Below are 17,176 nucleotides of genomic sequence, written 5' to 3' on the forward strand. Positions count from 1 at the left end.
GCAGCCTGCATTTTTCCTTGAGCGCCTCCATTCTAGAGCCGCTGGAGATGCCGGCACAGGCGCAGGGTTGGTCCAGGGCGGGATAGCTGGCGGGGGTCCCGCTGGCGTGAATCTGCACCCCCTGCCCTGCTTTGGGGCTCTTATTTGCAGGCGGTTCCCTCTGGCACTCGGCTGGTCTCTGGGCTAAATGGAGGAGGAGAGGAACAAGGGCTAGGGGCCCTGGAAGGGGGTTCCCACCTTCTCAGTCGGGAACCCGAGAGAGGGCGGAGCCTTGCGCCCCAACGCCGCTCCATCGTGGGTCTCCAAGCCGCGCTCGCGGTTCCTGACAGTCCTCGACTCCGAGGTTCGCCCCGTCGGGCCTCCAGGCCGCGACCCCCTCCGCCCGGACCCCGCCAGTGCCCCAGCTCCGAGCGCGTGGGAGCTTACGGTTCTAGGACCCGGAGGCGCCGCCGCGCACGCAGCCGCCTCTGCCTCGCCTCGGTCGCCTGCCGCTCCTGCAGGTGTAGCGGCGCCGGGCGCCCCTCGGCGAAGGTGACCCGGGTCGGCAGCCCCTTCCCCGCCGCGCCATGGCCGCGGCCGACCCCCTGCCGGCTCCCGGCGCCCGCCCCCTCCCTCCAGCCCGCCCCCCTGGGGCTGGGTGCGTAGCGGCGGCGGCGGCGAAATGCGGTTTGCGCGCACCGGGAGCGACAGCAGAAGTTAGAAAATCGCCGAGGGGGGAGACTGCGCCGCAGCTTCCTGCCCCCGGCCCAGCCCTCTGGCCCCGGCGGCCTGCAGCCTGACTTCCTCCCCCGACGCCGCAGCTCGCCGCCCGGCTCCTCGGACGGGGCCGCCCCGATGGGACCCCGCGTCCCGGCCCCTGCACGCCGCTGAGCCGAGCGCCGGTGTCGCCGAGCCCCTCCGCTGCCGCGAGCCGCTGCCCTCCTCGCCCCTCAGGCCGGGAGCCTCGTCCCCTGACCCCCGGAAAGCTGGATTTCCGAGGCTGGAGGCGCCTGGCCGACTGGGTGGGGGCCACCATGGGCAACGCTGCAGGCAGCGCGGAGCAGCCCGCGGGCCCCGCCGCCCCGTCCCCCAAGCAGCCCGCGGCGGCCAAGCAGCCGATGCCCGAGGCCGGAGAGCTGGAGGAAAGGTTTAACCGGGTCCTGGTGAGTCCGACCCAACGCGTGCAGGGCGCGGGCGGGGTCCGCAGGGTCCCGGCGTGCGTTCCCGCCCCCGGGGACTCAGGTACTGCTTGGAGATCCCTGACCCAGCGGCTGCTCTTCCATGGGGTGGGAGTTACAGTGGCTTCTTTCCAGAGTGACTTAGCACTCTCCCCCCAAATCTTTCTTCTGCAATAGCTTAGGCTCCTTCCCCAAGACTCTTCTGTTCTACCATTTCCTGTTTCCCTGCTGTGCCTGGCACAGTGCCTCCTCCTCCGGACCCCTGGTTTCCTGCATATCTGTCTCCCCTTCCCTTTCCCCAAGCGCTCTCCTAAGTACCCCATGCAGTGGCCTCCAACCCCACCCCCACCCCGCAGGTATGACATGGAGAGCACAGAGGATGGGGCCCCTGGACCAGAGAAGAGCAAGCCCCTGGAGCAGTCAGTGGAAGACCTCAGCAAGGGTTCACCCTCATCCTTGCCACCACAGCCCAAGAGTCGTCACCTGACCATCAAGTATGTGAGTCCCATGGCAGGGTGGTGGGGAGAATGACAATTTATCCCTAGACTGCTGTCCCCAGTCACCCCCACCCCAGACCCTTGGGGATGGTGGGAGGTGTAGCCTGGCATTGAGGATCAGAACAAGGGCCTCAAACAGAGCTTAGGTGATGGGTGTGTGGAGAAGCCTCTAGTGGGGGCTAGAGGCTGGAATCTTGGTGGGTCTGGGATAAGGAGGGGGTTCCTGGTTCAGTAGGTCCCCTCTTGTGCCCATCTAACCCCCTGTTTTCTCCCATGTGGCTGCAAGGTGCCCCTCTTCTCCCCGGTACGTAGCCGCCTCGAGGGAGGTGCATGCCTGGTAGGCGCCCTGGGTGGTAGTTGGGTTGGCTGGGTTGTTCCACTGATGCGCCTGGGTTCACCTGCTGTGGATATGTCCCCTCACTGTAACTGAGGGCATCCTGCTGGGAGGCAGGGAGAGGGAAGGCGATGGACCTGGAGCCTCACGGGCATGTCCCGCTTCCTCCCTCTTCGCTTTGGGTGTAGGGGACCAACTTCCTATGAAGCCTCAAACTCTCACAATATGTTTTCTTTTTCATTCATTCAACAAGTATTTTTTAGCATTTACTGTGTATCAAGCATGGTGGCAGGTGCTCAGGAGATAGACTACCTTACCGTGGGGAGCCCTTATTCTAGTAGGGGACATGTGTGACAGGCTGTTGTGGAGGTGTGACTGGGAGCTTTGAGAAGGGGGGTGGCAACTGCGTGGGGAAGGTTTCCAGGAGAGATGGCACTGAACTATGTCTTGCAGATGGATACAGGCTGTACAGGCAGTAATAGGGACAGGGAAGGGTATTCCAGGCAGAAGGAACAGCATCCGCAGACTCAAAGGCATATTTGAGCATCGATGGCAGAAGGGTGATGTGGCACTCTGAGGGAGGAGGGGGGCCTCCCAGTGTTGTTGGAAATGTGATAGAATTTGTCAGGAGAAACTGAAGTGTAAGTCACGATTGGCAGTTCTGCAACAGTGAAAAAGTCCCATATTTTTAAACAAAGAATTATGAGTCACATTCACACAGTTCTTATTATGTGAGAATCTGTTCTACTCATTTCATAGTCCTGACAACCCTCTCTGAAGGTATTATTACCATTCATCTGAGGAAACTGAGGCACAGGGAATTATGTAACTTGCCTTGTAAGTGGTGAGCTGGGATTTGAACCCAGGCAGTCTGAAGTCAGAGCCTCTAAGTCGGAAGAAAAGCCCGTGTGTCTGTGAGCGCCTCCTGGTGGAGAGCATTTCTACGGGGGTTTCCCAGCGTCGGCTGTCTCTTCCCTCTGCGGGCTTTCTACCCCCACAGCATAGCAACCCTTTTACAAGCCAAGCCGCTCTTCAGCATTTTTGCTTTCCTGACCTCCCGTCTCCTCTCCCTGCAGCGTGTAGTCCCCAGGCCTAGGGGTTCAGGAAGCCTTCCTGCCCTCAGCTGGCCTCTTTTTTGTGGGGTAGATGGGAAGTAACAGCCACAGGTTCCAAATGTGCCCTTTTCTTACTCCAGAGGCCATTTGAGTGGTGGTGGGGTGACGGGAAGCTGGGTTTGGGGCTCTGACCCCTGCTGCCTCCTCCCCACCCCGCTCAGGCTGACCCCAGCCCACAGCAGGAAGGCCCTGCGGAATTCCCGTATTGTCAGCCAGAAGGACTACATCCACGTCTGCATCATGTGCTTGCGTGCCATCATGAACTACCAGGTCGGTCAGTGGGCGTGGGGCAATAGGGGCCGTAGGGAGCCAGGCCTGTCCTCACTGGGGGTTGCCTAAGCTGTTAAAGTCCAGGAGCCAACTGTTCCCCCACTGGAGAATCCTGGGGATCAGGACCCTTAGAGTTGCCTGGACATGTAGGGGGGCATGGCTCTGCCTCATGTGAGGACGCAGGTATGCCTACTGAGAAAGGCTGGACCCCGGGCCCACGGGGAGAACAGCTCCAGGTTACTTTGTTTGGAGGAGTGATTGGTGAAGCCAGCCTTTGAGGACTCCCTGTCCTCAGGTGCTGAGCCCTCTCATTAGCTCTTGAATAGACAAATGTATTTTAAAAGAGGGACCAGGCTTTGGCTGCTGCAGAAGTGGTTGTGATTGGATATGAAGAACTTCCTAAGCTTGAGGACAGTTAGAGATCAGAATGGCATGACACTGACAATGTCCAAGGTGGGGGGCTGGAGGGTGCTGGCAGTCCTGGGGATCTGCCTGGAGGAGCTGACCTCTCCTCTTTCCCCAGTCTGGCTTCAGCCTTGTCATGAACCACCCAGCGTGTGTCAATGAGATTGCTCTGAGCCTCAACAACAAGAACCCCCGGTGAGGTCCAGGCCCCTACCTTTCTCCACATCTAGATTCTCCTGCTTTAGCCCCTTGCCTACTCTGTCCCCAGTTCTAACCCCCGATTTTAACTCCCAGTCTCATTCTACACCCGCCATCAGCTCTCCTGTCCTCCCCTAGCCAGGCTCACATCCATCCTTGGATGAGAACAGGGTCTGCCTGCTGTCACATGACAACCCTCCCTTCTCTCTGCAGAACCAAGGCTCTGGTGCTGGAGCTGCTGGCAGCTGTGTGCCTGGTGAGGGGAGGACACGACATCATCCTTGCAGCCTTTGACAACTTCAAGGAGGTACTGGAACTCTCCCCCCTAAACCAACCCATCAGCCAACAAACATGTAGCTGCTTTCTAGTGTTTCTTGGAGCCGTGCTGCTGGCAGCTGTGGCCTCTGCTGGGGATGTTGGGTGGGCATTTGGGGAGCACAGGGTGGGGACGATGTGGGATGGGGAAACTCTGAAGGTAAGACGCAAGGCCACACAGCAGCATTGCCTGGGGTGACAGGGACATCTATGGGGATCTGCTGAACCTCTGACCCTCAGCCTGACCAGATATAGACTGGACTTATCCATGTATCTCAGAGTTGCATACATGCATCTCTGCTGACACGGTTAACAGGCTCATGAGTAGTAAATTCATGAGAATATCATTCATAGGGCAGCACATGGTCATTCAGTCCCTTAATGAATATTTATTGAGTGACTACTGTATGTCAGGCACAGTGTGGATACTTGGAATACTTTAGTGAACAAAAGAAAAAGAAAGCATAGGAAGACAGAAAATAAACAATATAATAAATAAGCAAATGGGACAGTGCATTAGAAAACAATAAATGCTACCGGGAAAATATCAAGGATGCTTTTGGGAGATGGGGACCCAGTTGCAGGGCGGTCAGGGAAGCCTCTCCAAGAAGAGGAGATTCGAGCAAAGCTGTGAGGGAAGTGAGGGACTTGCTGTGGTGGCCACCTCGAGGAAGAGCACACCAGGCGGCTGGAACAGTAGGTACAGAGGCCCTGAGGTGGGAATGCCCGGGATGCCAGTGTGCCCAGAGTGGAGTAAGTGATGGGGAGGCCTGTGGGGGATGGAGAGTAAGAGGAGGTTTTGAGCAGAAGAGTGAGCTGGCCTGATTTTGATTTAACTTGAGAATAGCCTGTAGAGGCACAAGGGTGGCAGCTGGAACATGGCTTAGGACGTGTGTCACTGGGGCCTCACCGACAGCCATTCCCCCCACCCAGGTGTGTGGAGAGCAGCACCGCTTTGAAAAGCTGATGAAATATTTCAGTAACGAGGACAGCAACATCAACTTCATGATGAGCTCAGGGGCCCAGCCTGGGCTGGGCCACTCTCAGGTGCAAGTAGCAGCTAGGGACCTGGGGATCTGGGATCTGGGCTGTGCTACTGCAGAGTATGAGGATTGAGGGGTGGATTTCAGAGATGGGGAGGCAGGAGGGAGGGGTCACTGGGGAGAAATATAGGGAGGAACATAGCTGGGTCAGTAGAGGGAGAAATGTGGGAAGGCAAGGAGGCTCAGGGGTAAATGGGGAATGGAAGGCACTGAGCACACCCCACTCAGAGGTTCCTAGACCTGCTTTTGTCTCCTGTCCCCCAGGTGGCCTGCATGCAATTCATCAACATTGTGGTCCACTTGGTGGAGAACATGAACTTCCGTGTGTCTTCCTGCAATATGAGTTTACCCACCTTGGCCTGGATCTATACTTGGAGGTGAGCCTTGCATTCCCAGGGGAATTAACCACTTGCCCTTTGCAGAGTATGGCTCAGTGAGTAGCAGCTTGGGTGTTGTGGTCATGCAGACTTTGGTTCAAATCCTGGCTCTGCCACTTCCTAGCCTATGTGACTTTGGGTAGGTCTCTTCCTCTTTCTGAATCTCAGTTTTCTCATCTGTAAAACAGGAGACTCATAAAGTTAATAATGACTCTAAACAGAATGGTGTAGAACAATGTCTGCCCCATAATTGGCTTCCAGTCCATGGAGCTGCTGCTGCAGGCACTAGAACAGGCTCTAGGGGGCACTGAGTCTGGCCCTGGGAGAATGAGGCTCAGCCTCAGCCTCAGACAGCCACTCTGACTCAAGCACATAGGGCAGCCAGGGCTATTGGTCCCAAGTGGGAGCCAGCTCATGCTGGGTGGGCCTAGGCCATGGAGGAATTCCTTGCCCTTGGGGAGGGAGGCAAAGGGGCTTGATGCTTCCTGGTCCAGCCGAGGCAGAGAAACTGAAGCTTCCCTGATTGATTTGGGAGGCTTCTTGGAGGAGTGGAGCCCTTGGGATTAGATTTTTGAAAGGTAGGATTAACAAAAGATGAAGAGCAGACTAGAGTGAGATGGCCATATGATGGAACATTATGCAGCCATAAAAAAGGAATGACATACTGATTCGTGCTACCACATGGGTGAACCTTAAAAACATGCTAAGTGACAGAGCCAGACACAAAAGGCTGAATATTATCTGATCCCTTCACACGAAATGTCCAGAATAGGCAAATCCATAGAGACAGAAAATAGATTGGTGGTTGCCAGGGGCTGGTGGAGGAGAGAATGGGAGATTGCTTATATTTGCAGGGGTTCTTTCTGGAGTGAAGAAAATGGTCTGGAATTAGTGGAGATGGAATTACCTTGTGAATATACTAAAAACTATGAGTGGTACACTTTAAAATACCGAGTTTTATGGTATGTGCATTATATCTCAATAAAAAGTAAAGGAAAACAGGCTAGGGCCAAGCCCCTTCCTCTGGAGTTTGGGGGTGATGGCGGGTATTGGAAAGACTGCTCACATCAGGATTTACCGTGCTCCTTCCATTTGGGGAACAGAGGCTGCGGCTCACGGAGAGTGACAAGCTGCAGGTGCAGATTCAGGCATACCTGGACAATGTTTTCAATGTGGGCGCCCTGCTGGAAGACACTGAGACCAAGAATGCTGTGCTGGAACACATGGAGGAACTGCAGGAGCAAGTGGCCCTGGTGAGAGCTCCTCCTGGACTCAGCCTAGCACACAGTAGGCCCACAGGGCCTCACACTGGCATTGGACACTGGTTCTAGGTGTCAGCTGGGGGCGGCTGTCTGCCTGGCCCCTGAGATTGGCCTGAATCCAAATCCTGAATCCTCTGGGTGTCTCTCTCAATGAGTGTTCATTGAGCTGCACACTGTACTGGATCTCTGAGGAGGACAGGCCCCCTCCTCTCCCCGTGCCCAGAGTCTAGGCCCTGACTTGGGTGGTACTGGGTTCTGGGGGCCCCTCCTAGCTCAGTCTCCTCTCCACCCCTCTGCCTCATAATTGGTGCTTTGGTTTCCTCTCTGGAGAGAACTTTAGTGCCCTCAGTGCCTCACTACTTGGGTTCAAGTCCCAGGCTCGGCCCACCCACGGTAATATGGGCTAAGCATATCCGGAAGCCTCCCCCAGCCCTCCAGGCAGGCATGCCTGATGCCGCCCCCTCACTGGTGGTGCCATTGCCCGGTAGCGGGTGGGAGCTCACCATGTGCCGGTGTCACAGCTGACAGAGCGGCTTCGGGACGTGGAGAACGAATCCATGGCCAAGATCGCGGAGCTGGAAAAGCAGCTAAGCCAGGCCAGAAAGGAGTTGGAGACCCTGCGGGTAAGCCTGGGGGCGTGCACTGGGAGAGGAGCGGTCCTGGCTCTCAAGAACAGAACATATGGGGCTCCCAGGCTTTGCATAGCCATCCACCCTGGCAAGAAGATAGGGAATCTGTGCCAGACCTGCTGGTCGATACTGATCCCTTCCCCTGGGATCATAGGAGCGCTTCAGCGAGTCGACCCCCATGGGCGCATCCACGGGCCCCTCTGAGCCTGAGAAAATGCCTGCTCCCCACCCGGCGCGACGTTCGGCCCTTGAGCTGAAAATGGAGGACCTGGAGGAGAAGGGGTTAATCCGTATCCTGCGGGGGCCTGAAGATGCGGTCTCTGTGGCAAATCCGAGCGGCAGTGTTGCGCCGACTCCGGGGCTGCCTATGGGCTCCCCGAGCGCAGGTGCGCAGGAGCTTCCGACTGGTGGGGTGGTAGAAACGAGGGCCCTGGGGGGCGTCTCCGGCTGGAGGAGTTGAGAGACGTAGGTTTGGGTTGTAGGCGTGGCTCAGGTAGGTGCGGGTGGGTAGGCGATGGGCTGAGTGCGCATGCGTAGGGCGGGGAGGCGGCCACAAAACCATCCAAACCAAGAAGTTGACATTTCCCCTCTTCCCGTCCTGTGTTCCCTGTTCTCGCTGGGCTCAGATCTCCCACCTGCAGCGGAACCAGTTTCCGGAGCAGCACCTCCACCGCCACCTCCACTGCCCCCACTGCCCAGCCTCTCCAACCAGCAGGAAGCACCGCCCTTGACGCCTCCATTGGTCTCGCCCATCCCAGGCACCCCGGATCCGCCGCCCCCACCTCCGCTGCCGGGAGGGGTGCCACCACCCCCGGCGCCGCCCCTGCCACCTTCAGGTGCAGATGGACCGGTGCCTCCACCGCCCCCACCGCCTCCGGGTGGTCCCTCTGATGCCCTTGTAGGGCCCGGCCCAGAGATGGGCCCAGGTGAGAGGACTGCCCAGAACTGGTGGTGGGGGGAATGGAAGGAGAGACCCCACCTTTTGTTTGGGGGCGGCCTACTGTCTCTTGCCTGTTCTGTTAGTCTGGCTGGGCTCCAGCTCCCTCCAGCCGTTATACTGCCTACTGCCCAATGCTCACCACTTCCCCCTTGTCCCAGGCGTGAAGGCCAAGAAACCCATCCAGACCAAGTTCAGAATGCCACTCTTAAACTGGGTGGCTCTGAAACCCAGCCAGATCACGGGTACTGTCTTCACTGAGCTCAATGATGAGAAGGTGCTACAGGTGAGTGTGGCCCTGCCTTCCTGCCAGTGTGGGCACCAGAGGGCACTTGCCCAGATCATGCTGGGCACTGGGTGTTGTTATCTCCAGCCCTCCCCCCAACACACACACACACACACCCATTTTACAGATGACATGGAGGCCCACCGATGGGTATTAAGGCCAAACTGGATTAGTGCCTCTAGTAGGCAGTGTACCCTTACTCCCCTGGAGATGTTCCCCTCCATCTTTGCAGAGGGGTGCATCCCTCCCCCAAGTCCGACTTCTCTTTCCAGCTTTCAGACTCCCCCTCCCACCATCTCCAAGACAAGCAGGGCTCCAGCCTTATAATGCCACATTCAGTTTTCTGGAAGGGATGTGTTTTCTCGTCCCCAGGCCATTGCTCATGCTGCTCGCTCAGCCTGGAATGTGCTTCCCTTTCCCCTTTCATTCCTGGCCAAGTCAGTTCTTCCTTCAGCTGTAGCAGCTTGGAGTCTCGGTCCCCTGGGTGTGGGCGCTGCTGCTGCTTCTCAGTGTTCCCCGTTTCCCTTGGATCCCCCATCAGGGCCAGTGGTCAAGCTGCTGACGGGTTTGTTTCTCTGTGGGTGGCCTGTTCAGGGCTTGGGTGGGTGGCTCTAGCACCTAGCACAATACTCAGGAAGGTACCCAGCCCCACCCAGCCCCACCTCCTCTCCCCGTGCCTTCAGGAGCTGGACATGAGTGACTTTGAAGAGCAATTCAAGACTAAGTCCCAAGGTCCCAGTCTGGACCTCAACGCTCTTAAGGGTAAGGCAGCCCAGAAGGTCCCCAGCAAGACCACCCTCACTGAGGCCAACCAGGCCAAAAATCTGGCCATCATCCTGCGCAAGGGCAACCTGGGGGCTGACCGCATCTGCCAAGCTGTTGATACGTGAGTACCTCTGACCTGGGCTTGTGGGCAGCCTAGCTCTCTCTTCTAGGTCAGGGTCATCAGGCAGATCCTAGTAAAAGTGCCAACAATAGGACAGAACCCATCAAGCTTCATACCAACCCTGGTCAGGGCTGGGGTGGGGAACCTCATTCCATTTTTAGGCCAAGAAAACTGAGTCCATACTGTGTGTCCATGCTGGGGGAGAGATGTTTCCATTCCCTTCCTGCCTCCTCACCCAGCTATGGGCACTCAGGTCCAGATATTTGCAGCTGGTCATCTGCCAGTGAAATATGACAGGAACCCCAGGCAGCCTGGCTCGCTGCTTCTCTCAACTCCTATCTCTTGTTCCCTGAAGCTGTTGGCAAATAACAACTTGAGGACCTTCACCATTGATGAACAGACTTGCAAAACATCATGAATATACTAAATACTACTGAATTGTTTACTTTAAATGATTAATCATACATTATGTGAATTTTGTCTCTAACAATCCAGTTTGTACATTTTTTTCATTATAGTCAGTGTTTTTTGTGTCCTACCCAAGAAATATTTGGTGACCTCAAGGTCATGATAATATTCTGTGTTTTCTGCTGTATGATTCTGGATTTTAGGTTTAGGTCAAGTGACTCTTTTCAAATTAATTTCTATATATAGCATGATTAAGCATTTATTTATTTTGAATACAGAGAACCGGTTGTTACAGCAGAATTTGTTAAAAACGTTCCTTTCCTCTTTGAAATAACTTGAGTTTTTGGTAGCAAATCAATTGACTGAATATATGTGGGTCCATTTCTAGATTTTACTGTGTTCCTTTGCTCTATTCAGCCTGTCCTTTTACCAATACCACACTGTTTAGATTACTGAATTTATATCTACCAACTTTTTATCCCTCTTCAAAATTTTGGCTATTCTAGGTCCTTTACATTCCCATTTAAATTTTAGAACCAGCTAGCTTGTCTGCTTTTTCAGATGAAATTTTATTAGAAGCTGTTGACTGGGATCTCCTACATGAATTACCTACTTAGTTGATAGTAGACTGGTTTAAGATGGTTTTGAAAGAAAAAGCTTTTGCTTTATTTCATTCTTTCCTCTCCATTGTTGTAGGTTACAAGGCAAATGCCAGAACATGAACAGGAAACTCAGCTCAGAGAACAAACGTCTGGCTGTAAGAGAATGCCGCAACATCAGAAACAGCTGATGACTCTAGAAGATAAGCTAAAGGCTGAGATGGAGGAGCATCGCCTCGGATTAGAGAAAGATCTTGAAAGTCACTGTAACAACTTTGCTGGAAAAATGAAGAAACTTATCAAGAAACATCAGGCTGCAATGGAAAAAGAGGTAGTTGACCAGTATTACTAATGTATTTATTCTAACTTGTGACTATTTCAAAATTAACCAAGATGGACATTTTGATGTTAGGATATGTGTTCCCCAGAACTAGCAAATCAATTGGGGAAAGGGAGAAATATTTATATAATAGGTAAAATATCAAATGCTGAGTCGGGAACCAGTAGATATGGAATTACGTCCTGATAACTTGATACTTTTATCATGTAACAATGGTTAAGTCAGGTAGTTCAGATTAAACATGAAGATGTGAGAGGTGAGACAGAGGCCTCCTCCCAAAACCACATATAATACGAAAATATATTTAATACAACTAACCCTAAAAGATCAACAGGAAAGAAGGCAGCACCAGACTGTTTACACCTGGAGAAAAGAACAGACCTCAAAAAGGGTAACATACCAAAGCTATGATCTGGGGGGACCCATGCACTTCTCTCACCCCAGCTCACTGGCAGAAGGAAGAGAAATGGAGGGGGAGAGGGTGGAGGCCTAGGACTGCTGAACACCCAACCCTGGAGATCTGCTGTGGGAGCACAAACCTATATTGCATTGTGCTCTGGAGATTAGTGGGGTTTGAAAGCTAAGACAGCAGGAATACTTGGAGAGTGAGATTCCAGCCGCTTGTGGAAAACAGGGATGCACATCCGGCTGCTCTGGGACCAAAGAAAGGCAGGCAGTATGAGAGACTTCCTAACAGTGAGAGGGGTACTAAATGGGCAAGGATTGCACAGGGCTTGCTGCTCAGGAAAAAGGACAGGTAGACAAAATTGTCCAGATGCACTCTGCCCAGCAGGTTGGGAACTTTTCAGGAACTTCAGGCGCTCCATCCCCCTGGCTGGCTACACAGCTCTGAAGCCTTCCATCATGATATGCAGCCTACTGCACCTTCTGGGCAGCTGGCACTGGCTTGCAAACCAGCTGCCCCTTCCCTGGCATCAGTGCAGCCAATGGAGGCCCTGCCTACAGCAGCTACAAAGGCAAAGCACAGAGGGTTAAACCTGTGTACTTGGCCCACTGGTCTGTCTGTGGAGAGAGGCACAGTAGCTGTGAAGCGGGAAACAGCTCCTCCCAATCCTCAGTCACCAGTGCTGCCCCCCTGTGACCGCTGACAATTCTCCATGGGCTAAGCAGCTCCAGAGAGTAGACCTTCTGGGTACTAGAGGTTGCCACATACAAATATGAAATGTCAGAGGAGCCTGGTTCAAACCAAAATCCCCCAAACACCATAAAAAGGGTCAAGTGAAAATGAAATGAACTCTTCAACCTTCCTGAAAGAGATTCCAAAAAAAACCCCATAAACATGACCATGGAGGTACAGAAAAACATTCAAGAACTCAGGAAAGAAATCAGCACAGAGATCCATTCATTCCAGAGTACAATGGGGGGACTTAAAAGTGGATTAGATATGGTGGAGGAGAGGATAAATGAAAAAGAAAGTGGGGAAGATGAAGCTGAGGCACAGAAAAAAGGATCTTTAGGAATGAAAGAATATTGAGAGAACTGTGTGACCAATCCAAATGGAACAATATTCGTATTAGAGGGGTACCAGAAGAAGAAGAGAGAGAAAAAGGCAAAGTGTCTTTGAGGAGGTAATTGCTGGAAACTTCCCCAATCTGGGGAAGGAGATAGTCTCTCAGGCCATGGAGGTGCACAAATCTCTGAACACAAGGGAGCCAAGATAGACAACACCAAAATATATAATAATTAAAATGGCAAAGATCAAGGGTAAGGACAGAGTATTAAAAGAAGCCAGAGAGAGAAAAAAGATCACATACAAAGGAAAACCCATCAGGCTATCATCAGACTTCTCAGCAGAAACCTTACAGGCCAGAAGAAGTGGTATGATGTATTTAATGCAATGAAGCAGAAGGGCCTGGAACCAACCCAGCAAGATAATCATTTAATGTTGAAGGAGAGATCAAACAATTTCCAGATCAGCAAAATCTGAGAGAATTTACCTCCCACAAACTGTGTCTGCAGTGTATTTTGGAGGGACTCCTATAGATGGAAGTGTTCCTAAGGCTAAATAGCTGTCACCAGAGGTAATAAAACCACAGTAAAGAAAGCAGAACAATTAATTAGTAAGCAAATGCAAAATTAAATGAACTACCCCAATGTAGGTTAAGGGATAGAAAAAGAGTACAGAATATGATACCTAATAAAGAATGGAGGAGGAAGAAAAGGCAGAGAGAAAAAAATAATAACCTTAAGATTGTGTTTGTAATAGCATACTAAGTGAGTTTAGTTAGACTATTAGATAGAAAGGAAGTTACCCTTGACCCTTTGTAACCATGAATCGAAAGACTGCAATGGCAATAAGTACATACCTATCGATAACCACCCTAAATGTAAATGGTTTCAATATACTAATCCAAAGACATAGAGTCACTGAATGGATAACAAAACAAGACCTGTCTTATATGCTGCCTACAAGAGACTCAGTTCAAACCCAAAGACATACACAGGCTGAAAGTAAAGGGGTGGAAAATGATATTTCATGCATCTAATAGGGAGAAAAAAGCAGGAATTGCAGTACTTGTATCAGACAAAGTAGACTTCAAAAGAAAGAAAGTCACAAGAAACAAAGAAGGACATTACATAATGATAAAGGGGTCAGTCCAACAAGAGGATATAACCATTATAAATATCTATGCACCCGGGGACTGGCCGGCCAGGAGCGCGAGCGTGGGGCGCGCACCGTTAGGGGCCGCGGAGGGCGTCCGAGGCCCCCGAGGGGGCCCCCAGCGCCCGAGCGGTGCGGGGCGCGGCGCGGAAGGACCATGGCAGGCGCGGGCCGAGCGGGCTAAAACCTGCCACCGACCGGACGAGAAGCTGCGAGCTCTACCGACTGAGGGGCGCGGGCGCGCGGCTTCTGGGGAGACGGGCCGGGCTGTACCAAGCGGAAGGTACGTGCACCCGAAGAGGGGTCATCGTGGCCAAACCACCGCCACTAGCGGGGGGCAGCGCCGCGTACCAAGCGTCCGCGAGGGGGCGTGGCCGGGGCGTACCAAGATAGGGCTGGGGGAGCCTGAGGGAAAGGAGAGGCGGGGGCGGGAACGTGGCGTTGTAGGATAACTGGGCCGCTGTAACTAGTGAAGAGGGGACCGAGGGCTTGCGAGAAACAATTTCAGGGGTCGTGGCGGGAACGAACAGGTCAAAGGATGGAGGGGTTAGGTGAACGTAGGAAAAGTGAACCAAGTTGGTTCCGGGCGGGGGCGCGGCACCGGGACACCTTGCCCCGCGGAGCCGGGAGACTACACCAAGAAACCTCCGGACACGAGAGGAAGGAAGAATAGTCCTGGCGGCGGGGGAACCGACCCAGATGTTTGGGGATACCTATCATACCATGCACAATGGGAGGATTTAAGGTTTGAAGGCAGTGACGTGGCTAGGTGGGCAGGGGACCACAACTCCCAGCGGCTCTCGCGCGGCCCAGAAGATGTCTCCAGTCACAGCTACGTCCCCATTGGCCCCTGCGCTCTAGCCTCCGCCCGCCTCCCGTTACACCTCCTCAAGCTTCTTGTCACGTCACCCCGCATCTCAGGGCCATTCATTGATTCATTCATTCACTCAGCTATGACAGGAATGCGTATTCACTTACTGCAAGTTGTATGAGGTTTCTTGCTTCACTTTCCCGCTTCGTAAATATGGATAATAAGCCTAATGTGGTCATGAGAATCAAATAAGTATTAGGATGGGTACTCGGCACAGTAACTTAAATGTTATCTTTTTTCTTTTAAAAAATTCATTATTAATAAAAACTCTCAACAAAATGGGTATAGAGGGCAAGTACCTCAACATAATAAAGGCCTCATATGACAAACCCACACCCAACATCATACTTAACAGTGAGAAGCTGAAAGGTTTTCCTCTAAGATCGGGAACAAGACAAGGATGCCCACACTCCCCGCTTTTATTCAACATAGTACTGGAGGTCCTAGCCACGGCAATCAGACAACACAAAGAAATGAAAAGCATCCAGATTGGTAAGAAAAAAGTCAAACTGTCACTGTTTACAGATTATATGATATGGTACATAAAAAAACCCCTAAAGAATCCACTCCAAAACTACTAGAATTAATATCTGAATTCAGCAAAGTTGCAGGATACAAAACTAATACACAGAAATCTGTTGCATTCCTATACACTAATGATGAACTAGCAGGAAGAGAAATCAGGAAAACAATTCCATTCACAATTGCATCAAAATGAATAAAATACCTAGGACTAAACCTAACCAAGGAAGTGAAAGACCTATACCCTGAAAACTACAAGGCACTCTTAAGAGAAATTAAAGAGGACACTAATAAATGGAAATTCATCCCATGCTCTTGGCTAGGAAGAATTAATATTGTCAAAATGGCCATCCTGCCTAAAGCAATCTACAGATTCAATGCAATCCCTATCAAAATACAGCATTCTTCAACAAACTGGAACAAATAGTTCTAAAATTCATTTGGATCAGCAAAAGGCCCCAAATAGCTGAAGCAATCCTGAGAAGGAAGAATAAAGCAGGGGGGATTGTGCTTCCCAACTTCCAGCTCTACTACAAAGCCATGGTAATCAAGAAAATTTGGTACTTGCACAAGAACAGACCCATAGACCAGTGAAACAAAATAGAGAATCCAGATATTAACCCAAGCATATATGGTCAATTAATATATGGTAAAGGAGCCATGGACATACAATGGGGGATATGACAGCCTCTTCAACAGCTGGTGTTGGCAAAACTGGACAGCTACATGTAAGAGAATGAAACTGGATTACAGTCTAACTCCATACACAAAAGTAAACTCAAAATGCATCAAAGACCTGAATGTAAGTCATGAAACCATAAAACTCTTAGAAAAAAACATAGGCAAAACTCTCTTGAATATAAACATGAACAACTTCTTCATGAACATGTGTCCATGGGCAAGGGAAACAAAAGCAAAACTGAACAAGTGGGACTATATCAAACTAAAAAGCTTCTGTATAGCAAAGGACACGATCAGTAGAACAAAAAGGCATCCTACAGTACAGTATGGGAGAATATATTCATAAATGACATATCCGATAAGGGGTGGACATCCAAAGTACACAAGGAGCTCACGTACCTCAACCAACAAAAAGCAAATAAACCAATTAAAAAATGGGCAGAGGATCTAAACAGACGCATCTCCAAAGAAACTCAGATGGCCAACAGGCACATGAAAAGATGCTCCGCATTGCTTGTCATCAGAGAAATGCAAACTAAAACCACATTGAGATATCACCTCACACCAGCTAGGATGGCCACCATCCAAAAGACAAACAACAAATGTTGGCAAGGATGTGGAGAAAGGGGAACCTTTCTACACTGCTGGAGGGAATGTAAAATAGTTCAACCATTGTGGAAAGCAGTATGCAGGTTCCTCAAAAAACTCAAAATAGAAATACCATTTGACCCAGGAATTCCACTCCTAGGAATTTACCCTAAGAATGCAGCAGTCCAGTTTGAAAGACAGATGCACCCCTATGTTTATTGCAGCACTATTTACAATAGCCAAGAAATGGAAGCAACCTAAGTGTCCATCAGTAGATGAATGGATAAAGAAGGTGTGGTACATATACACAATGGAATATTATTCAGCCATAAGAAGAAAAAAAATCCTACCATTTGCAACAACATGGATGGAGCTAGAGGATGATATGCCTAGTGAAATAAGCCAGGCAGAGAAAGACAAGCACCAAATGATTTCACTCATCTGTGGAGTATAAGAACAAAGGAAAAACTGAAGGAACATAACAGCAGCAGACTCACAGAACCCAAGAATGGACTAAAAGTTACCAAAGGGAAAGGAACTTGGGAGGATGGGTGGGAAGGGAGGGATAATAGGAAAAAGGGGCATTACGATCAGTACACATGTAGGGGGGGCAGGGCACAGGGAAGGCAGTAGAGCACGGAGAAGATAAGTAGTGATTGTATAGCATCTTACTACACTGATGGGCAGTGACTGTAATGGGGTATGTGGTGGGGTGTTGATAATGGGGGTAATCTAGTAACCACAATGTTGCTCATGTAAATGTATATTAATTATAACAAAATTTTAAAAAATTTCATTATTAGTAAAAAAAAAGAAAAATATCTATGCACCCA

At 51.3% G+C, this 17,176-nt stretch overlaps 1 protein-coding gene across 1 annotated transcript; it reads left to right on the top strand.

The window, feature by feature from the left end:
* The first annotated feature begins 1,012 nt into the window (after window positions 1–1,012).
* Window positions 1,013–16,886, top strand: LOC108407769 (formin-like protein 1). The gene is given in 16 exon segments (XM_073235711.1): window positions 1,013–1,142; window positions 1,514–1,651; window positions 1,941–1,958; window positions 3,265–3,373; window positions 3,897–3,973; window positions 4,190–4,283; window positions 5,225–5,338; window positions 5,599–5,658; window positions 5,661–5,711; window positions 6,815–6,964; window positions 7,495–7,596; window positions 7,757–7,988; window positions 8,229–8,528; window positions 8,701–8,825; window positions 9,509–9,711; window positions 10,816–16,886. Coding segments are annotated over 15 exon segments (1,860 nt in total). The 5' UTR covers window positions 1,013–1,142; window positions 1,514–1,520; the 3' UTR covers window positions 10,910–16,886.
* Window positions 16,887–17,176: the final 290 nt, after the last annotated feature.

This window comes from Manis javanica, chromosome 4 (genome assembly GCF_040802235.1).
Source record: "Manis javanica isolate MJ-LG chromosome 4, MJ_LKY, whole genome shotgun sequence".
In the NCBI taxonomy this organism is placed as follows: Eukaryota; Metazoa; Chordata; class Mammalia; order Pholidota; family Manidae; genus Manis; species Manis javanica.